Source organism: Rhodamnia argentea, chromosome 4 (assembly GCF_020921035.1).
Source record: "Rhodamnia argentea isolate NSW1041297 chromosome 4, ASM2092103v1, whole genome shotgun sequence".
In the NCBI taxonomy this organism is placed as follows: Eukaryota; Viridiplantae; Streptophyta; class Magnoliopsida; order Myrtales; family Myrtaceae; genus Rhodamnia; species Rhodamnia argentea.
In genome coordinates, this window is record NC_063153.1 from 28,944,162 (window position 1) to 28,967,216 (window position 23,055).

The window sequence follows — 23,055 nt, forward strand, 5'->3', positions numbered from 1 at the left end:
TTCTAGATAATGACATAAAGGTACACGACCAACAAGATGAGATTCTTATTTCACTAAGGTCTTGCTTGGTTCGTTGCCAATATGGAGATGAAATCTAACTTCAAGCAACCACATCTTTTGAGATTAAAATTATTGTTGGCGTCACCAAACAGCCGTGACTCAAATCTTGGCGTCTTCGTACTATTGGTTGGTTGATTTTCGAATTCCTTTGCGTTTGAATCCCTTCTACAGAGAAAGCAATATGTCGTACATAAGCCAGAGAAATTGTCCCACCGATCCCAAACTTATTGTAAAGACACCAATTCAGTTCTAAACTTTTTAATTTCGCTAATTTAGTCCTATGCATTTGCGTGAAATTTCATGTAATCCTTAACAGGAAATTTTCGTCGGGGACCATTAACACGGCGGTGTACCGAGGGAACTTTAGATCTGTTTCACAATCACAAAGTGTTGCCACTTCTGATTCGAAAGTACAAGCAGACGGGCTATAATGCGGCGAACCGATGTTCTTATCAACATACTCAACTCTTTCCGTCGATGTTGATCTTCCAGTTTTCCTGGGAAAAGTAGCAGCTCCTCTGGATCCTTTAATTATGTACATTTTAGTTGTAAAAGAAAAGCACCCCATGACAGCAAATTTGAGTCTGCTAATTCAGACATTTTTATGTGTTCCTTTGAAAAAGAGTAGCACTTGTCCATACCATACGTTATCACTAAATAATGTGGAGAGAACGTAGGGAGTCGAATGTGCGAAAAACACGAAGCCTTTCACAAGTGAAAATCCTCGAAAAACCATTCCTCGTCCACCTGATCTGAACAATCTGCATAATCTCCATTCTTGCACATCGTGAGTGAAGACACGCTTGACCTTCTTCATGTCCATTCAAGGGGACAAATCCCGGCTTCTTCATGCACAAGTTAGATGGGAATAGGGAGTCCAAGCTATGGAAATTAAAGAACACGACCATCGTCTCTTCGGAACCAACAAAAACGGCTTCTCAGTTTCTGCAAATATGAAGCTAGACGTGCAAAATCAAAATGTACCTCGGTGGAAGGGAGAATGCCCTTGAAAATCAGCTAGAGAACAAGACGTACCCTCTATCCGGCCTCCATTTCCCCTTTGGAGTATTTGCCTCTAAAATATGCAAGCGAATTGCGGGGCAACTACTGGTTTGCCCTAAAAGTTATCTAGCTTCAGCGCTATCAACAAGTGAAACCAATTCAATGTGCTGTGGCTCCGCCGTCTGAGTCCCTTCTCTTGAAGCCAACACTTCGTCGGGAAGAAGGGAAGCATTTGGATCCCCTCCGGGAACCAAGAACAGCAGACAAAGTGGAGAGATCCTCAAAATGTTACGGATCAAAATAGCCAACCACAAATTACCGAATTGAGTTCTAGTGACCCTAAGTATGTGAAGTACTAAGCCCCCTCCCCAAGACGCCGAGAGAAACCCGATATTCTCGATGGACATGAGCAGAGCAAAGAAAGTGCCCTCTATACCAGAGGGACAAAGCTTCGAGCTTAACACGTAAAGAGGCATCAGTTTGAGTGTTCCAATCATTCGGGAGACCCCTTCATCGATCACGGCAAAGAAATAATCCGGCACGCCAAGTTTCAAGTTTAACCGGAGTACGAGAACCAGGTCAAGCATTCCTGACAGACCAAAGAACAACTGAGTCCACAATAGCATATCCCGGAAAGGGCGATCCTTAAGGCCATGTTGGAATAGTATTGCCCCAAGAAAGTAACCAACCGAACCAACTGAGAACAAATAACCAACAGTCTCCTGCAAGAATGACTCGAATAATTAGCACACTGTACTGTAAAGTTTCATTTGGTCGCGAGTAATTATTTAGAGTCTAAATCAGACGAAAGCTATGTCATTGTAAAAGCTTTCACCAATGCATATCAATCTTCAAGGATCTCATCACCCAGGAAGCAATTGGACAATGATTATAAAAAGAACAGCTGCTCAAATGACTTTAGCCCTATGAGCTCAAATTTCAAAACTTCTACTGTGTTCATCTTTCTTCAAGCCAACAGATACTCAATTTTGTCTTGTATAGGTAGTTAGCTAATTTGTTAACACTGGGACATTTCCCCGGTTTTTATGATTAAGAAAGCTTCAAGAATGAGCTAGAGTACCCTCTGATCACAGAGGTGTTCATTGATCTCAAGCAGAGGGAATGTAAACATGTCCTTCTTTAGCTAATCTTACCCGTTTGTATGAGATACTTCCACTTGAGCACATGTACAAAAATGAAACTCTAGCATTTTCTACCCTCTGTCTCCATTTTTGGGCCTGTTGACATTGCTCCCAGAGCTCAAAGATTCAAAGTATAGCTCACTGGCATTCAGCCTTTACACTCTGAGCTCAAGGGAAGTTCTATCTTGGTATACTTCTAATCTTAGAGACCACCAGATTATGACTAAAATCTTGATAATCATCAAACCAGAAAATTCAAAAGAAACTTGTAGGTTCCATAATTCATTTCTTAGTTCTTGCCCTATGAACAGGAAAACTGGAATGACAAGCAAAATTATCAAGTCCATACCTCAGAGAAAGATGGACCTCCATCTGCATCGGTGTACCAATAGAACATTCCGTCACGAATATTCAAACTTAGGGCAATGGATGAGTACACGTATAGACACGGTCTCCACACAGCTGGGCTTTTCAAAGTTGTCCGCATGGCCTTTCCAGCATCAATAAACTTCTGACTGACCTGGGTACGACTTCACGATGTTAGTTCACCAGTCTCAGTAACTAAAACATGAAGATGCCGAGATCTTGCACCTGTCTGTAAGCAAAATTTGGTGTGTGAGGCTCATCGAGAATATTTCCTACTAATAGCACAAGCCCAGCTGGTATCGTCAGCAGAGCAAACACTCCCTAGCCCCAAAAAAGAGAAGGATCATGAAATGTGGAATTTCATAGAAGACTATAAAAGTTTGGTAAGAAAATAATATGTAGAGGACACAAACCATTGGACCAATTCTGTGGACAAAGATCCCACTGACGACAAATCCCATGAGTCCTCCAGTTGACTCGCTCAGAGCACACAAGCTTTGCATATCAGCTGCCAGAGAAGGATGGCTGATGCTGTTTTGTGCCACACAGGCATCTATTACAACATCTGCTATTACAACACTAGCAGTTCCTGCTGTCAACAGCACTAGGGCAAGAACAAGGTGCACCTTACAGAATGACAACACGAGCATGGAAAATACTCCAAGAAAACCTATAACGATAAAAAAAAGTCCAATCACACCCTCACATCCGAAATTCTTCTGGATGCTCAAAGAGATTACTTCAGGAGCAACTTGAAAGTAACAAACATAGACACCAAAATAGACAAAAGGCAAGTTTCTGCTTTTCATCCTCATACATGAGATCATGTAAGGACATTTTCTTGCATTCCCTAATTCCATTTCCGCAATAGATCCCTCAAAAGTCGAAATCTTGAGTTGGTAAATAATCACACGACCCTTTATCCTCAGAGTAAGCCCTTCAGGTAGGGACCTTACAGTCTACTATTGGAAACTGTGCTTTCAGTAGTCAACCATGAGTTTGTATGTCCAGTATTCTGTTTGTGCTCAGAGGGAAAGCAACAATTATCTCATTACATGGTTCAGGGGGAAAAAATTATTTGAGTGCTCCTCAAATGCTTCTGTCAATTTAAGAATTGGTCTTTGTCTGAACAAATGGGGGATTGGCTTTAGATTACTATCACGTCTTGCACCTTTCATGTTAAGAAAATGTGAGCCTTCGCACATCAAAATACTGTGCTTGTATAAAAACAAGGGAACAAAATATCCCATATTTCGATGCATTTGCTAACAATGTGCACACGTATCATATCAGCTGCCTCTTTTTATTAAACTACTTCAGACTATGCAAAGATGCATGATGAAGGTTTGTCCATGAGAAGTAGTCAACTGGATTTTTCTCCGGTGTATGACAGTTGCCAAATAAATCATGCCCCTTAATTGATTTAGTGAGGAGCTTTACGTATTGGAATCACATATCGCCGGGGCAAAAACAGTACTTCAGTTACCTGGCCATACAACAATGAAGAATGTCTTAGACAATTGTCCCAGATTGTCCATCTATGATAGTATATTTGTAGAGTGCAAATTCTGTCCTTCAAAAGCCATTTGACTGCTCTAGAACAAACAACAAAAGAAAAATGCGTAGATCCCTTGCCCTAAACAAACGTATAATCGAATATGACATTTGGTTTTATTGCCATTTTATTAAGAAAACGAAAGACTAATTGGCACGGGTTACATGGACTAAATAACAACCTTATAGACTGGTTTATGCAGTAATTCTTACCATATTTGGTAAGGATCTACCAAAGTGGAAAGAAAGTTCAGCACATAGCCCAGAGATGATTAATATAGCTCACCCTCATTGCTACATACATTGTCAATTTTTAAGGTCAGTTCACCATTCTCAGTCTAGAGGTCGGAACAGATAGCTAAACAATCCGCATTCCATGGGAAAAAATGCATACAAGGGGATGCTAACCACCAAGTATGGGGATTTGACTTGGTCCTATATTGATCACATGATGCTTGATCTCTCTGTCATCTAATAGTTTGTTTATTCATAAAGTGAATGTGATGCCGGTCCTCATCTTCTAAGACTCTAAGTAGATGCTAACTGTTGATGACCAAGAAACGCCCATCCCAGCTACTGATATGCTTCTTTAACGTCTCAATTTCACTCATTTCCTTTCTTTTCTTTGTTCATACCACACTCGGGTACTCACCTGATCTTTCAATAAAAAACAACCTGAATTCAGTTCTAGTAAGCCTGACTTCAAGAAGGTGAACATATTGTCAATATCAAAATGCAAGGATTCCAAAACTATTAGCCTAACACACAGTGTGAAAACTGGATCCAGAATATACAAATAACAGGAAATAGAAAAAAGAAAAGAAACGGGAGAACTTTAACCAATTTGTCATATACCTGCTAAAACAAGATAGGGCCGTCTCCGGTACCCGGCGACCGGGACGACATCAGTCAGAAGTCCCCAAATTGGCTTGATAGTCCAAGGAATATATACGATTCCTGAATAGACCTGAGACTCGGAGGGCTGAACCTTCTGAACATCCTTCATGTAGTACTTGGTTGCAACATCAGTCAGCGCACCCCCAAGCCCTTGGCTTATTCCATACACAATCACCACCCCAAGAACGAAGCTCCAATGCATCTCCGCCGCGAGCATTCTGACCCACTGGATTGGAGCCCAGAAGCAATCGCAACCCCTCGATCTGGGCACATTCTCCTCAACAGCAGCCTCTATCTCCTCAGCGACCACAAGATTATCAGCCTCCTCCCCCATACGACACACTGGCTGGAGTCAAACTTGCTGCAAATGATGGTCTATTTCTCTAAGTAACGGTTGACTCGCATCAAGATCGCTTTTTTCCTCCCTGCGGAACTAGGATTTATTGAGTGAATCACTCCTTTTGATCGAGGAAGTCGTCAGGCATGGAGGACCCAGTTCAAGAACCGGCCTTTCCTTGAGCTGATCGGAGAGTTGACCCAAAAAGGGGATACCTAAATAATATGACTTGGAGGAACTTCTGGATCCAAATCTGCAGCTTACGCTGCTTGCTCCAAGAATGATTAGGACGAGGAGGATCCCAGGTCAAAATCATATCAACATTCACGCACGAACTGATGTACGGTTGTCATGAAAATGATGTCTGAATCCTGATCTGTCTCTGTTTTTCGTTTTCTTAAGGGAAAAAGAAGACCATTTTGACTTGGATCTCCAAATAAGATACATCTGGATCTAAGCAAAGTTTCTGTCTTAACTCTAACACGTAAGATTCGGAGGCATTTCTTGAGACAAATAAAACAAAATATTTTTTCTCAATTTAGAAAGACGATGGTGGAAGATGGCTACCACCGAGTAGAATCGTATAATAAAGTTCCGGATCCGGGGTGAATTATCGTAGTTTCGACTTTTGCGTCGTCGACCTGTACTTAGCACAGTATTTTTTAACCGATTTATCGGCGATGTATCCCTAATTCAAAGACGCTATACACTCTTGTCATGAAAATGATGTCTAAATACCGATCTGTTTCTGTTTTTCTTTTTCTTAAGGGAAAAAAAAGAGAGACCATTTTGACTTGGATCTCCAAATAAGATGACATCAACAAGAACAAAAGCTCCCCAACTAGGCACGCGAAAGAGAGCTTTTTTTTTCTTTCCTGTTCTTTTTCTTATCTTGAGCGTGAACAGTTGAAACTTAAAAAGGGTGATCTTGTGTAATGCATACAAACGGATCCCTTAAATTTATAATTAGCAAAATTGAGTATTTTGACTTGTATGATATTTTATTTCTTGGGACCTAACACCCTAAAATCCTTCAAATTTATAACCATAAAAATTTTGCAAACTTTCACTTGAATTTCATAACTATCTCTATTAATTCTCTGTCCAAAATTGCCCTTGGTGATCCTACATGGCATTTCCATGCCATTGCTCTATTTTTTTCTCCAAATTTCATATCCAAGAAAACATCGTTTGGACATGAATTTCAATTGAGCTTTAAATGTCTTATTGGATTTGAAATTTAGGTAAAAACTCGAGCAATTATGATTGACTTTCTTCGGTTGCATGTACTCTTAAGAGAGTCTTTCTTCCATCTCGCTCACAATTTTTTAATTTTGCGCTCAACCTTTAATCTTTCGTGCTCGGTAATCTTCCATCTCTCACAGTCGAGACGCTCGAACAACTCGTGCTCGGGAGTTTTTCATCTCTAGATTGTCAATGAGAAATTTTGGACGGAGAGCTAGAGGAGGTAAATTTGAAACTCAAGTAAAAGTTGACAATTTTTTATGAGACGTGGGACTTTCTATGATATATATATATATATATATATATATATATATAATTATGTGGGTTAAGAAACTCCCATAATTTTCTTGGCAATGCGTGTCCTGGAAATCGAGTATTTTACTAAATGATGAGACTACGCAAAAGTCATTTATCCCACACATGACATCGAACGTGTAATTCTTTTATTTGTTTTTTGTCATTTATCAGCTATATTTCGTTGATCATTCATTAAAAAAAAAAGAGAGGAATAATTGAATGATCAATGAAATCACTTAAGGGCGGTCACATTTTGTAATGGGAAAATTCCGATTAAGAGCCTCAACTGCTCATATTTGCTCAAAAAATGATTCATAGTGAAGCTTATTGCAAAGAAGGGCCCGAAGTATCCAAACTTGTTTCAAAGAAGGGCCTCGGCTAGCCGATCAGCGAACATGTACTATTTCCGACGATTCAATAGGGGCATTTTTGTCAAAATAAATTTGAATTTAAAACAACAACAAAACTCTAAAATTAAAAGACAAAACCCTCTTTCTCATTTTTCTTTTTCTTCTCTATTCCACCCGCATTCGTCAAGGAAAAGAGCTCATTGTATGCGATCGAGTAACGAGGTGCGATCCGGAGATGCGACGGGGGGCTTTGCAACCAAACGACGGCGACGGGAGCGATGATGGCAACCTTCAAAGGTGAGGGCTTTTGGAAGAAATTAAAAGACCCCTCCTATTCACACAAACCCTCGTTCGTAAAGGGGAAGGAGTTGGTCGTACGCAACTAAGCGATGACGTGTGATTTGGCAATGGTGATGGGGGCTTGCGGCCGGGCGACGGCGGTGATGGGACCGGGGCGGCGACGATGACCTTCAAAGTTGAGGAATTTCGGAAGAAATTAGATCTCTCTTGTTCACACAAACCCTAGCTCATAAAGGAGAAGGATCTAGTTGTGTGCGACCGAGCAACGACATGCAATCGAGTGGCGGTGGCGACGGACTATGGCAGCAACAGCGATAGGACCTTTCAAGTCTACGACAGCGATGGCGATGGTGACAAGGGTGGCGGCGGCGACATTCGAAGGAGAGGGATTTTGAAAGAAATTAAAAGATCCCTCATATTCACAATAAGCCTTTGCCCCCAATTGAAGAATGGTTTAGCTTAGGTCTTCCATGTTACCTCTATGATTCTCTTCCGAGGTCCAAGAGCACCGCAATGTGCCACTGGACAGCAACATTGCAACCAGGAAGAAAACTCTAGCCACCAACCCAACCATGACCAATTCAAAGGTAGAGCCAAAGTGCAACTTGCTCATTGGAGGATGATCTCTTGTTGAATTCAAGCCTTTCAAAATGAACATCCGAGAGTGGCTGGTCCCGCATTTGGATTTTGGTTGTACTCGTTTAGCTTAATTTTTCCTGTGTAACTCCAAGATAGTTAAGGTGAGCCTAAGAGTTCAGAAGGAGGTTCTAAATCTTGTGTCACTGGGTATGTATAGCAAGAGTATATATACGGGTCTTGTTAGTTAACCCTATTCATCCGCTGTAGTTCATTCCACAAAATTCAAGCATTCAAGCAAATGGATCAAGGAATTGGATGTTCTGTAAAGTTTGTTGAATTTATTGGTAGTTACTCCCTTAAAGCATCACAACAGCAAATCAATTTTCAGGAATACTGGTTACCAGTTGAAGATCAAACATGTAATGCTTTTGTTAGAGGGAGCTCCTTTTGGACTTGCCTTACGGATCTTTTATATGTTCCGTCGTCATGATAAAAGCAAAGCAACATCTAAAATGATCTTGAAATGTCATTGGGATTGACTTGTACGAAGGAGAAAAGAATAAATTTCATGATTCACCCATAATGTTTTCCGAAGTGTTCAATTGTGATTTCTTTCCACTATCATCATGTTTTCCTCGGTGCCATTGTTGGGTAATTCCTCGTAGTCCCATTTCTAGCAAGGCTCAACCCCTTGTGGTAAGTCGCCGAAAGTCACCAAGGCCAGATGATTGGAGGACAAAAAAAAAAAGTAAAAATAAACACAAAGAAAAATGAATTAAAAATTAAAAATTTGAGATGAACACTTTCGAAAAGTGTTTTTACCTTTTTGGATTTATAAATTCACTTTATTAATTGTGTACATGAATTTCCTGAATCTACATCATTCTCACAAAAACAAATTTATCCATTTCGTGTCCTTTGCAGCTTTGAAAGGCTTAGTAGTTTTTCAATTTCTTTGCACCGAGAAATGTTTAGCAACTCCAATGATTCGGTCTCTTCAAGCCCTTCAATCTCATGTAGACTTACGTAACTTCCACGATACAAGAGCTTCAGCCTTTCATAAGAAGGATCAGAACTTTATTATTCATCAATCTCTACTCAACCTCTTTGATCCCCTCGGGCTTGAGTTACCTGCCAATGTGTTGTTCAAGCAATGACTCGAGTATCATTTTCCCACGACATTTTCCCCCAATGCAAAAAAGTGGATCCGAACATCATAAAATACTTGCTCAAGGTGATTAAAAACATAGAGTGTGCAGCACCGATATAGATTGTTGCTACAATTACAAAAAAATCATCCAGTTACATTTTCTTTAAATCTCATAAATGAGATTCATTCAAGAAGTTTGCAACCAACTGTGCAAAAGCCCACTAAGTGCTGAAATGCACTTGATCTCCATCCTTCCATTCAATAGCAAAGCAGCAATCGATATGTTGAGCGAGCTAGGGCAGATGCTGGAAAATCTACAACATAAAGACATCTAGTCACTCTAAAGGTGTTTAATAGTGAGTATTGAAGAATCTAACTATATACTCATGATAGATGAGTCCTATAATTGAAAGCATCCACTAGTCAAAAATGAATCTCTTTCGCATCAAGATATCCCAGTTAATGACATTAGTGTATTATTGTATTCCTATTGAATGCTACGGTGAATGCCGGACAACTAAATGTGTGTGTTCAAATAACCGTTTAAATCTAGTCTTTGTCGAAAAATTATAAAGTCGAGTTACCTTTCTAGATTTTTTGTTGCACATCGCAATTACATCTATCACCGTGTTGTCAAAACGTGTAGGCGCATGATAATCCTGCAAAACTTTTTCTAATCGGCAAATTAACTAGCAACTGCATAATGCAAAGTCAAAGCCGGACATTCGAAACAGCCAATACCAGTATATTTTGCATCACTCATCAAAATTCTGTGACTTCATGCGGTGAAGCTTTTTCTATCGCCCATAAAGCCTAGTTTCCAAAAAAGAGCAAATAGAAGTTTCTTGTGGAGATGTCCTTTGTATATAAATAGACAACAGCAGCATGATTAGAAGATCAAGTTAGGCTCAACATTGTGGACTAATACAAAAAGTTGCTTGTCTTCAAAAAGTTGCTTTTACTTTTGCATATCTCAAAAAGTTGCTTGTCTTCAATTACTTTCATGTTGAGGTCATTACACCCTCCTCTTTACCTACGGTTGAATCACAAAATAAATCAATAGTCAGAACAAATTTAAGTACAAATAAGAAAAATTTTATGGTAAAGTGAAGCACAAATGAGTACCTGCGTCTTCTCTCTTCCCATAAATGATGTTGAACTTGAATTGTTACCAAAAATTGACGCAAGTAATTAGACTGGATTAGGTTGTGATGCTAGGCCTAAGGGAATGCTTTCTACCACATTTTGTGAACATGAGGTAGATGTAAAACCCGATGCGGTTGATGATGTTACTGCTGCTGCTATTGATGCTATCAATGAATTCTTGCAATTATTCTTATTATGGCCTGACCCACCACATTTTCCACAAGTGATTGTGGTATTTTGTCTCTTCAACTTGGTTCCCACGGGCTCTTGCACAATTTTTTTCTTCTTTGTCTTTATAATGTTATCAGCCATTTCGTTCAATGACTTTCTTCTTTGTTTGTTCTTTCTACCAACTTGCTTAGGCACATTAGGTGGGAGTAAATGATCTCTAGCAGGCCCGGTGTCTTTGGAATCTATAGCACATACCATATGGCTATAACTTTTCAAGAAAGTTTCCATCTTGAAACATGTGTGAACCCATTTTTCAGGTGGTTCCTTCAGATATACAAGAGCCGCCACAACATGACAATAAGGTATTCCACTAATGTCCCATTTTCTACAGCTACAAGTTCTCCGTCTTATATTAACCACCCTTTTGTCTCCATATGGCCCACTCAATTCAAATTCATCCTCCTCGTTCCATGGAGGAATCCATGATGCTGATTTTTTTTTTTTTAAGTTCCAGTATCTCCCGAATCTTAGGACATATCACACCATTGTAGTTAGCCAACCCATCTCTTTGCTTATGAATCCTTTCCAAGAGTTGCACTCTTATAGCTTCAAGCAATGTGATGATAGGCTTGTCTTGGCGTTAATAATGCTCTTGTTGAAGCTTTCGCACCAATTATTCAAGGAAGCGTTGCATTTTGAGCTTGTTTTAAAATGGGACTTGCTCCATTACACTGGAGGCCTTTGGGATAACCAATCATGAGCTTTTTCATTGACTGCCTTAAGCTCTTCCATTGCCAAGTTGAAATCACACACCCTAGTTGCCATGGTAGCCTTCCAAACCAAACGTTTAAGTTCCATTCCTTTGTGATGCAGCCTGAAATTCTCATAAAGATGCCTCAAGCAAAATCTATGTTCTACTTCAAGCATTAAATTTGCTAGTGCTTGCACTAATCCCTTTTGCTTATCTCACAAGAAAGTCCAAGACTTGGAATTTGTAAGGTCCGTGATCCCTAGATCTTTTGCCATCATACTAATAAACCAATGCCATGTTTTGTATGTTTCTTGTCCCACAACTACCCATGCAAATGGATACATTTGATTGTTTCCATCTAGGCCTATAGCTGCTAGAAGTATACCCTTGTAGCCCGATGACAAATGACAACCATCAAACCCCATAAAGCGTCTACATCCTTCTAGAAAACCCTTCCTCAATGCATCTAGACATATGTAGACTCCTCTAAACTTGGAATGGTCTTGACATTGCTCGCTCTTGATTACACAAGTGGATCCTGGATTGGAATCAAAAAGTGCTTGGCAATAACTCATAAGCATCCGAAATTGCTCCCGCTTATTCTCTGTGACCATACTCATTGCTGTAGCCCTAACTCTATAGACCATTGTCCTGGATAGCTTCAAAACATTATCGGACTCCATTGTTTTCTTCATTGAAGCACCTGGTCATGTTGGATTATTCCTCAACTGATCACAATACTTATTTGCTAACCATTTAGAGCTTACTTGAGGAACATGTAGAGCTCTATTACATTTATGTACGGGATTGAAGGTTTTGACTTGTAAAGTTTACTCCCCTTACATTTTGGAAGCATATATGGGCCAACCACAACTGTCCGAACACACTACCCTCACCTTATTTGGCGCATTCTTAGCAAACCTCACTCGTTTACCATTTTTTATGGCACAATTCTTAATTGCTTCTCTAAACTCCTTAGCATTGCTAAAGCACATCCCTAACTTGAAGGCAGAATTCTCCATATCCACATCGGCATTGAACTCAAGATGAGTATACTCAAATTGACTATCCATATTCAAGAAATCTACATTATCGGATGATGTATCTGCGTACAAGCCAATGTCTCCAACCTCCATATCGCTCCGTATTGAGCTACCTTCTACACATCGTGCATTTCTTCCATGTAACTCATCAAGATCAATTATGGCAAACCCATCTTCTTCAATACCCTTAGCACTCCTACTATCACACATGGCATAGTTGAATTCTTCACATCCCTCACCCAGTGCAAATGGAAGGAAAAAAAGGTACATCAATATGTTTTTAGAGCCTATTAAGTCCAACATAACTACAACTGCTCGAAACTATAAAGTAATAAATGCAAGTTGCAATCGTAACATATTAAAATATTGGGACCACGAACAGAAATTTGAGAATCATGGACTAGGAATACGTTTTTTCTATTTGTTTATGATAAACACAATAAACAACAAAATGAAAACATTAAATAATTAAGAAACATGGATCACAAATCACTAGGGACAACAACCATAGCAAATACAATAAAAAAAAAATGCATAAAAATGTAACTTGCATTAGAAATTGAAACTCACCGCCATTTCTGCTGCCATCCATGTCGTATTCTTGCCTTATCTTAAATGAAAAAGTACCCATTAAACCAACTCAGGAAACTAGCCTCCATGGAAACGAAAGAAATTAGAGATAAGAGGATTTACCATAATTTTGCTAAATGAATATGAGAAAAATCAAACAATGAACCAACCAGGTGGGGTCAGAGCACGCTGCCCTCTATGATTTGCAATTCGCATTGCATCTTCACTTTTGAATCAACCATGGTTGGTTTAGTGGTCAAAACGTTCTTCTCGGTCGCCGGAATCATAGAGCTATCACGGAAGACACAATCAAAACTAGTCTTGAATTGGGTGTAAAGGCTTTGTGTAAACAAAGGGATCTTCCAATTTCATTGAAAAGCCCTCACCTTTGAAGGTTTCCGTCGCCGAATCGCACGCCGTCGCTCATTCGCGCAAAACCAACTCCTTCTCCTTTACGAACGAGAGTTGTGTGAACAGGAGGGGACCTTTAATTTCTTCCAAAAGCCCTCACTTTGAAGGTCGCCATCGCTTGGTCGCAAAACCTCCCGTTGCATCGCTGGATCGCACCTTGTCGCTTGATCGCACACGGTGAGCTCTTTTCCTCGACGAATGCAGGTGGGATAGAGAAGAAAAAGAAAAGTGAGAAAGAGGGTTTTGTCTTTTAATTTTAGAGTTTTGTCGTTGTTTTTAATTCAAATTTATTTTGACAAAAAAATGCCCCTGTTGAATCGCCGTAAATAGTACATGTTCGCTAGCCGGCGAGCTGAGGTCCTTCTTTGAAACAAGTTTGGGTACTTCGGGCCCTTATTTGGAACAAGCTTCGCGATGGGCCCTTTTTTGAGAAAATATGAGCAGTTGAGGCCCTTAATCGGAATTTTCCCTTTTGCAATAGATCACGTTCCATGGCTGCACGTGGCCCTTATCTTTAAGCGGCCATGACTTTTCATTTGTCCCTAGATTTAACAATTAATCTATATTTTCGTCATCTTCAGTTTTTGTATAAATTGTTGACTAATGGTCATCACTTGTCGACAAATGTACTATGATCATCAATTGTCTTTGTTATCGACAAGCATATCTATCGACGGCTAATCTATGGCATACAATGATATATTCACTTAACATTGATTTCTTTATGGACATCATGCCGATTTGATTTAGAAATTCAAAAAATTTATGTAGTTAATATCGAAAATCAGTGAATACTCACTCGCATTTCCACCATGTGGCCCTCCGTTTTGCTTTTTATGATTGCCACATGGTAATACATCAACAATTATAAACGTTTGGCTCAACGTACAATCAAGTTGTAAAAGAGTTTGAATCAAGTGCATTCATATCCTTTTTAGCGACCATTCGCCCAATTTGCCGACATGGCACGGTTATATCCAACGTGGCACTTTCTAAATATTTTTGTACATGTGGCTTATGTCCCATGTGGCTATTTCTCACTTTGTTTTTTTTCTTCTTCTTTTCAAATTTTTCGCCGATCTTTCGATTTTTTTATTATTATTTTGGTTTAAATTTTGAATTTTTTCTTGCGTGGTGCCACAGTAACACATCCCGTATGACAAAAATTACCACGAATTGACTGAGCGGTTGGTAGAAGGGTTTTGATTGTGTCTATTGTAAAACATTTAAGACTTGATTGTGTTTCTTCTAACTGTTTAGGACTTCATTGCACATTGAGTGTAACATTTAGAAATGTCGGGGCAGTTTTTCCTAGTTATAATTTTCAAGCACGTCTGGTTCTCTCTTCTGCAAGAGGTCGATGGAAATGTGTGGAAGGACGTCATTGTAATTATAGAAAAAAAATTATCATAAAATTCTGTTTCGAACATTTGCGGAGAATTTTCCTAAAGAGATTCCTACAGATGATGGTGCTACCATAAGTCATAACCCAGCAGATAGCTCGTTATCCTACATTATTGTCCAGTGAAAGATGTTTCTCCGAGAAACCCAAGACCCATTACTGCTAGCAAATCTATACTCGAAACTTGCTCACGAGTCTCTTGCCTAGAAAATTGCGGTATTTATCTACGTTTATTTTGTAATAAATAAATAGTTTAAAAAGAGAGTAAATACTCGCGTATATTGCTTTAAATAGTCGGACAATGAAAATATATTTTTATTATTGACAATGAATTATGTTATAGGGTGTATTTGTTTGGAAAAAAACTTCATGATAAAGAAAAATACTTTTCAAGAAATCATTTTCTAGAAAAATATTAGTTTTCTTTTTATTTGGTGATATACCGAAGATAATTTTGTAATATTTGAATCTTATTTTTAAAATGATTTCAATGTGATGAATGACATTTGATCTAGCAATTAACACTAGTGTGCCTCTCACTTTCCTAGTCTAGGACTAGCTGATTTCCTCGAACTATTGGAAAACTCAAAACTTCTTTTCTAGTTTTTTTTATTTTTTTTTGTCGGATTTCTTTTCTAGTTAAAAGAACTTCAATTGTAGTCAAACAATTCCGAGCGCGGTAAACTCAAATTGGAGACAGGACAGTCAATGGCCCATTAATCATCGTCTAATGGTCATCAACAAGCACAGTCCGCTTCCAAAACTCAGAAACTGACTCAAGCACACCGATTCGCGCAGCGAAGGGAGATTAAAACCAAGGATAAGGTCGCAATTCGCATGCGGCGCACCTAGATTCGGTGTCCTCCGATTGATGGGAGAGGGGTTGGACAGATCGCACCGATCAGGCAACTCTAGACATTGTCACGGGCCGGTTTGAGCCTGGAACTGGCCCCGTGGAAGAACCGGAATCGGCCCATTGACCAGAACCGGCCCGGCCCCTCACGGGCCGGTTCCGGTTTTAACAAATTAGGAACCAGCCAAAAAAAAAATTAGGGAAAGAGCCGTTGCCCTTTCTCTACCCCGGGGCCCACCCCGGAATCGGAACCGCCCCTTCAAGGGCCGGTTCCGGTTCCATAGTGACCACGAATCGGAACCGCCGGTTCACAGGTCCATGGCCATGCCTAGGCAACTCTTTCGCGAAGGAGGCAGGTGGCAACAACGGCGAGGGAACGGGCGCTGCTTCGAAGGACGATGTTGAAGGAGTGACGTCCACGGCTTTGATGCTCGCGTGCTCGAAGAAGGCGCAACCACCATGGCACGAGCACAGAGAGAAGAGAGAGAAATCTGCGGACTTCGAATGGAGTGAAGAGTGGCGGACCGGGGGAAGATGAGGATTGTGAAGAGCAAAGAGGTGGCAACGGCAAAGACGAGCAGAGCGGAGAGGAAGAGAGAGAGAGAGAGGCAGTTAATTTCAAGTCAACTTCGGAGAGAAAAAAATAATTCCAAACTGTATTTTCACCTTTTTAGATATAGGATTCACTCTTTCAATTTTATGTATGAATAATTTTGCTAACCGAGAAAGTATTTTCAATTGACTAATCATTTTTTACGAACCAAACGGTTGAAATTCCGAAAAACTAATTTCTGAAAAATACTTTCGGTCAAACAAACACAACCTTCGAAAATATTTGCTCTTTCCATTGATTGGCTGCTCCCGTGAGTACACCCACAATGAGAACACACAAATGTCTATCCAAATGTAACCTGTTGTGATGTAAAGTACAGTCAAGAATCAATATACAACAAGAACTTCCTTGCCCAGTCCCTTTGTATCCGTGGAGACGTTTTAACTTAGTTTTTCTCTCGATGTCCTCTTCTAAGGAATGGCAAGTGACTGATTCCAATGCCCCCACTCTAAAATCATCTTCTATTATCAGTGCTTTTAACAAGGGAAACCAATTCAATTTTCTCGGGTTCCAGAGCTTCCGCGTCCTCTTCAGACGCCAGTACTTCGCTCGGAAGAATGGTAGACTTCGGATCGCCTCTCGGAATCAGGAACAGCAGACAGAGAGGAGAAATGCGTAGTATGTTTCGTATCAAGACAGCCAACCACAAATTTTCGAATTGGGTCCGGGTAACCCTAAGTAAGTGAAGTAGAAATCCCCCTCCCCATGATGACGAGAGAATTCCGACATTGTCGATTGACATGAGCAGGGCGAAAAAAGTCCCTTCTATGCCGGAGGGGCACAGCTTCGAACTGAGTACAAGCAGAGGCATCCACTTCAGTCTTGAGATCATCTGGGACACCCACTCATCGATCACGGCGAAGAAATAGTCCGGCATGCCGACCTTCAAGTTCAGTCGCAGAACCAGGACTAGGTCTAGCATTCCTGATAGACCAAAGCACAACTGGGTCCAAAACAGCAAGTCTCGGAACGGATGATCCCTAAGACTGTGCTGGTATAGTAGTGCTCCAAGGAGTGAGCCAACTGAGCCAATTGAGAACAAATAACCGACAGCCTCCTGCCCAAACAAAATGATAATTAACACATTTGCAAGTGACAAGGTAAAAAAGAACCGCTGTCGATAAGGTCAAGGAGCAGTTCGCAGAGAGTTGGCGTTGAACAAGTGAACTCCAGTTCCTAAGTTGGAAATTTCCTAAGCGACTATGCCAACTAAGCCAGCATGTCCTTGAAAATATTTACAAGATTATATCTTTCCAAGCCAGTTAAACACAATTCATTCATGCACAGTAAGTCCGTTAATAATTTTCAAATAAGAAGTCCCGGATGAATCGAATTCACATACCTTAGAGAGCAATGGACCTCCCTTTGCATCGGTGTACCAATAGAACATCCCATCGAAAATATTCAAGCTCAATGTAAGCGATGTATACATGTACAAGCATGGTCTCCAAACAGCTGGAATTTTCAAAGTCGTACACATTGCCTTCCCAGCATAAAAGAACTTCCGGTTGACCTGACCATGACTAAAAAACATCAATTTATGAATCTAAAGGAACCAAAAATGTGAAGATGCTAAAATTCCACACCTGTCTGTAATCAAAATTTGGTAAATGAGGCTCATCGAGTATGAATCCCAGTAAAAGCACAAGGCCAGCCGGTACGGTCAGAAGACCATATACCCCCTAACCAGAAGTGGAAACAAGTTCTCTGATGAGGGATTACTATGTCTGGTGAACCCAAAATATACATGCTACATTGAAAATAGGGTTCAAAGTTGACAAACCATTGGACCAATTAGGTGAACAAGGATACCGCTAATGACAAAACCCACAAGTCCTCCAATCGAAGCACTCAAAGCACACAGGCTTTGCATGTCAGCTGCCAGAGAGGGATGGCTGATGCTGTTTTGTGCCACACAAGCATCAATGGTGACATCTGCTATCGCAACACCTGCACTTCCTGCTGTCAATAGCACTAGGGCAAGAACAAGGTGCACCTTGTAGAATGACAGCACGAACATGGAGAATACACTGAGAAAACCTACAACATGACAGAATGATTGGGTTCATGTCAGCACACCCAAGCTATACACGTCACTATATCTGATCTTGTGTAATAAACTATTCTATTCTTGGACGGAGGGATATCCAGGGAAGAAAAAAAGAACACACTAGGCGAACTGAACACGGATTCCTGCCTTTTCAGAGACTTCAGAATTCAGAGTTAGGCTTCAGATCATGTCAAGATCCGTCTGTACTGTTATGTGCATTTAACTTTTGTCAACTCTATTGGAGAAATAGGCAGTGTGACACAAAATCCTTCATAATCTGTTTAAGAGTCAGGACATCTAAGCAGCGACATCACCTTGTGTTAAGTAAATTTTAGACACTATGTTTTCCACATTCTATCGTACGTGTTACAATTGCTACTCAAGTACCATTATTGTAAATTGAGGCCGTTTTGGGAGCCATGATTGTATTTATTCTCTCTGTTGCTTTCAACTATTGGTTCTCTGTATGAAAGCATGGAGCATGTGTTAAGCTAAAACTGTTTCGACAGTTTTATGTGGTTGCTGACCTTATGGTTAACCTGAGTGGGGTGCAGAGTTGGTATGTCAGGTCTCTACCATGATCAGAAATTCAGAATGCATAACTTACAAAGTGCACTATAACTACAGAAAACTTATGCATGGAGCATCTTTATATAGGATTCATGCATCATGCATCCACTTGTTTCGCCAAATAACCAACGATGTTTCTAGCACAAGGTCCAAACCTCTTGAACAGCATGCTATCAACCTAAAGACAAAGGCATATAGCACTTTTCACACCCCAGTCGTGCACCACTGACAATTATCGCTGACTGGTTGACATGTAAAATTAACCATTAAAATTAGAGATGAGTAAAGAAGAAATTTCTAGGCTGGAAGCACATGAGGCAGAAACATACTAAAATGGAATAAATAGTCAGCACATAACCTGGTGATAAGTTGCTTATGACAACATACCTTACTAGTCTGTTTATAAAGCAGACTACCTTTCTAAAACATCAAAATGCGACATGAATCTATTTATTGAACACAGAAGCATGATATTTTGTCTTGTTTTTTCATGTCTGTCAGCTTGTAGTTCAGGGAATCATACGTGATGCAGCTTTTCAACTTCTAAAACACTAGAAAAAGAACATTTTTTCTCTTCGTCCATTAAATTGATAGAAGTGACATTCATGTGACCCAAACTTGTTTTTACAAATGGGTTCGTGTGCACGGAGCTTCTGCTTTGAGGGATATGCAGAAGATCCATCATCAAGTTTCCCAATGGCGTTATCTTTTAATGACTTGATACCACAGTTTCCTTCCAATACTTTCATTCATCAGACAAAGTTGATTTTTTCTTGTGCTTTGTTGACCACTCAGATTGATTGTGATTCACATGATGCTCTTCAGGAAAAGATTGCAGGGAAGGAGTTAAATTGCACAGACAATAATGCTGGCTGCCCCGAGATCCCATTATCTAGTGAAAGTTCCAGCATCTAATTGTAGTTCACTTTCGCCTTCTCCAACCGCTAAGGACATACTCCTTTATATAGCTTCTCCTGCCAAATCTTTTATTTCTATTACACACAGGATTTTCGGGAGGAAGGAAGAAAGCACATTGGCAGCACCTTGTTCGGTTTTCCACAATTGCCCCTCAGTAGGTATCGAAAACATGACTTTCAGTATCCGTAAGCTGCCTAATTTTTTAAGGATGTCATCATCGCAGCCTTCTGTCTCTACGTTGTATGCATGGTCCAGTTAGAACCAAGGGATGACATTTTTCTTTATTTGTCATTTCTGCAAAAGGAGTGGTGCAAAGGCCACCCAGGAGATGTGTAAATCTCATAGGAGACTATGGCCAAGTATGCCGATTTGCATTTTGGAAATTGGGGAAGTACTTTAAAAGGGAAAATCTTCATTAGATTGCCTAAATGTAGATACTCTACGACATGTGGAGAATGAGAAATCCAACCCCATCGGAAGCAAAGTGGAGGATGCAGATTCTGCCTCGAGGAAATATCAGTTTTTTACTGTCATATTTAGAGTTACTACCGAATTCCCCGAAACATACTCCCATAGAGATTGATTCTTCTATAAGGGACATGTAGCAATAGTTGTCCACATCTATACAAAAAGTACTTTTCCTGTTCACTTGTCACAGCCATGCCGAAGCTAAGATGAACATTCCATAAGACAAATGAGGGCAGATCCACTGCCAGATGAACATGAACAGTCCTTAGAAACTAATACCCATCTTCGAAATAGCTAACCACTAGGTAGACATGTAAAAGTGCCACCAACAAAGCAAAAAGGGCCAGACACACTGAAATAAAACCTAAATAACATCCACCGGCAGCTTTTCCTTGTGAGGATGGTGCATTCAGACGTCATATCTTTCAGTAAAGGTTTCTAAACCAGTGACAGAGTTCATGCCTCACAACCATATCCATGAGCCACCATCTAGACATGTGATCAAACCATAAGTAGTTTAAGTACTAAAGAGAGGCAGACAATCAAATATAACCTAAATAACAAAAAGGGCCAGACACACTGAAAAAAAATCTAAATAACATCCACCAGCAGCTTTTCCTTGTGAGGATGGTGCATTCAGACGTCACATCTTTCAGTAAAGGTTTCTAAACCAGTGACAGAGTTCATGCTTCACAACCATATCCATGAGCCACCATCTAGACATGTGATTAAACCATAAGTAGTTTAAGTACTAAAGAGAGGCAGACAATCAAATATACCTGCGCAAACAAAATAGGGGCGCCTCCGGTACCCGCCGACCGGGACAACATCGGTCAGAAGCCCCCAAAGCGGCTTGATGATCCAAGGAATTTTCATGATCCCAGAATAAATCTGAGCCTCCGATGGCTGAACTTTCTGGACATCCTTCATGTAGTACTCCGTCGCAACCCGGGACAGAGCACCGCCTAGCCCCTGGCTTATGCCGTACACGAACACCACCCCCAACACGAAGCTCCAATGCATCTCCGCCGCCAGCATTCTCAGCCACTGGATAGGGGCACCGAAGCAGCCGCGCGCCCTCTGCTCGGGTACTTCTGGTTCCTCCTCCATAGCCTCCACTTCCTCCTCCTCTCCAGGGGCCAAAACATCATCTCGCTCCACCATAACAGCGGCCAAACTTCCCCTTCTTTTGAACCGAAAATGACCCTTTTCAAATGGAATCACCTCAGTTGACCAGTTGACCTGAACCCAGATGGATACTTTCCCGGAAGCGTCTCCACTTTTCCGGGAAAATCTTCGCTTATATTGTTCTGGGTATCCACACAAAGATGCTATATCGGCGTTCCAAAGAATGGAAGCCGATCCAAGATAGAGCTCCGGACGACGCTACTTGTTCTCGATCTGTACCAAGACACTGCAAATGGAAGCGCAGTTATCGCAAAATCCCCTGCTCACCAATCGAAGGCGAGTCGTTGGTAGTAACCAATGCAAGGTTTCTTGATCTGGGTAGTTCCTGTCTGCATCACCCGGTTCGAGTTTTGACCAATCTCTCCACCAAACGAAACAACGAAGGTAGACGTTTTTTGCCGCGGCTTCGCGACTTGGATTATCTTCTCCGTCGTTAACGACACCGGTAAAGATCATGATAAGGGCCCAAGGGTTAGTTGCTAAAACGTTGGCCCACCGAATGGTCGAAATCCTTTCTCGAAGAGAATCAACCCGTAATGATTTTCTTCTCTATTACAGGCATCGACAAAGAGGAATCTGACAAGTATTACAAGAAGAACAGGAAGTTAAGTTAGTATGTGAAAATTCTTTACTTCTGTACTTTATTGAGTGTTCTAAGCCTAAAAACTGTCGAGTCAATGTAGCAGATATGTATAAAATAATCATGAAAAATAAGCAAACGAGTATATTCGAGCGGGGTTTGTCATTCCCGTCATTCTCCGGATGCAGAGACATCCAAAGATGATGAACACATACTCATTGCAGGTCGAGACGATCAAAGAGATTATGATAAAGACTATTCATTTTTGCGTTTCATCCTCAAATTTGATCTTTAAATTGTGGTATTGGTGTTTTCGATTATGGAAAGATTTCCTGGTATTGTTTTTTCCTCTCCTTTGCTCAAAAGGGTGCGGGTGTGAGATCTCATCGATTCGTTAATAATTCTGAACATCGCAACTTCATATGAAAATGTTTCTGAAATGGATCGACTCGGAAGAGAGCTATATCATATTTGCTTGAGCATAGTCAGTCAAATACAATCCAATCTACTCAGGTTTTTTGTTTTTTTTTCGAGGACGATGATCAAATCGGGTAACACGAGCCATGTAAGTTAGAATTCGCACCTTGTTGATTTGATGTAAAGACGTGCTAGGGAGAGAGATCCGGTGAGCAACGAGAATCGTGTCCGCCAGTCGAAAACCGCAATGTAATTGAAGAAAAGAGACTGAAGCTTTACCATTGCCCGTGCTTCAATTCCAAAGTCAAACAAATATTATGAAAATGGCGATAACAATGTGTGAAGAAAATTCACATTTGAACACTCGGAAGAGAATGACTTTTGGGGAAAGTATTTTAAAAGAATGGATGCATACACCTAAGCAATTACGTAATGCAATCCTACGGTGACTACGACCCTGTTCATTTCGCGCAAAGTAAGCGATGTCCTAAACATGATCACTTTTATCTCTTACAAAAGTCAACGAACGAAAAATATTTTCATCATGCAGAGAATTATTCGAAGATAAATTATTGATATAACGAAAATATTTTTCGTTGGCTAGCTATTTTAAGCCATACAAGCG

The 23,055-nt window shown here is 40.4% G+C and overlaps 2 protein-coding genes across 4 annotated transcripts in view; both read right to left on the reverse strand.

Moving 5' to 3' along the window:
• Window positions 1-23,055, reverse strand: part of LOC115755587 (F-box protein At3g07870-like) — a 188,905-nt gene that overhangs the window by 133,620 nt on the left and 32,230 nt on the right. The gene's annotated exons all lie outside the window — the stretch shown is intronic.
• On the reverse strand, window positions 970-21,969 carry LOC115755592 (probable folate-biopterin transporter 2). Of its 3 annotated transcripts, none has more exons than XM_048278349.1 (5): window positions 21,025-21,969; window positions 2,984-3,240; window positions 2,796-2,891; window positions 2,554-2,724; window positions 970-1,784 (listed from the first exon to the last, which is right to left on the reverse strand). In XM_048278349.1, exons 1-5 carry the CDS (start codon window positions 21,407-21,409, stop codon window positions 1,185-1,187), a joined length of 1,509 nt encoding a protein of 502 aa, XP_048134306.1. In that variant the 5' UTR covers window positions 21,410-21,969; the 3' UTR covers window positions 970-1,184. The 3 variants fall into 3 exon arrangements, with proteins under 3 accessions (XP_048134306.1, XP_030550911.1, XP_030550909.1); XM_030695051.2 differs by lacking the exon at window positions 21,025-21,969 and adding an exon at window positions 4,980-5,734; XM_030695049.2 differs by lacking the exons at window positions 970-1,784; window positions 2,554-2,724; window positions 2,796-2,891; window positions 2,984-3,240 and adding exons at window positions 16,437-17,296; window positions 17,582-17,752; window positions 17,826-17,921; window positions 18,023-18,279 and having other exon boundaries at window positions 21,025-21,960.

Coding starts and splice junctions, on each gene's coding strand:
- LOC115755592 (XM_030695049.2), bottom strand. CDS start 21,409: ATGGTGGAGCGAGATGATGTTTTGGCCCCTGGAGAGGAGGAGGAAGTG. Junction 18,280..21,024: donor CCCCTATTTTGTTTGCGCAG/GTATATTTGATT, acceptor GTCATGTTGTAG/GTTTTCTCAGTGTATTCTCC. Junction 17,297..17,581: donor GAGGTCCATTGCTCTCTAAG/GTATGTGAATTC, acceptor TTGTTTGGGCAG/GAGGCTGTCGGTTATTTGTT.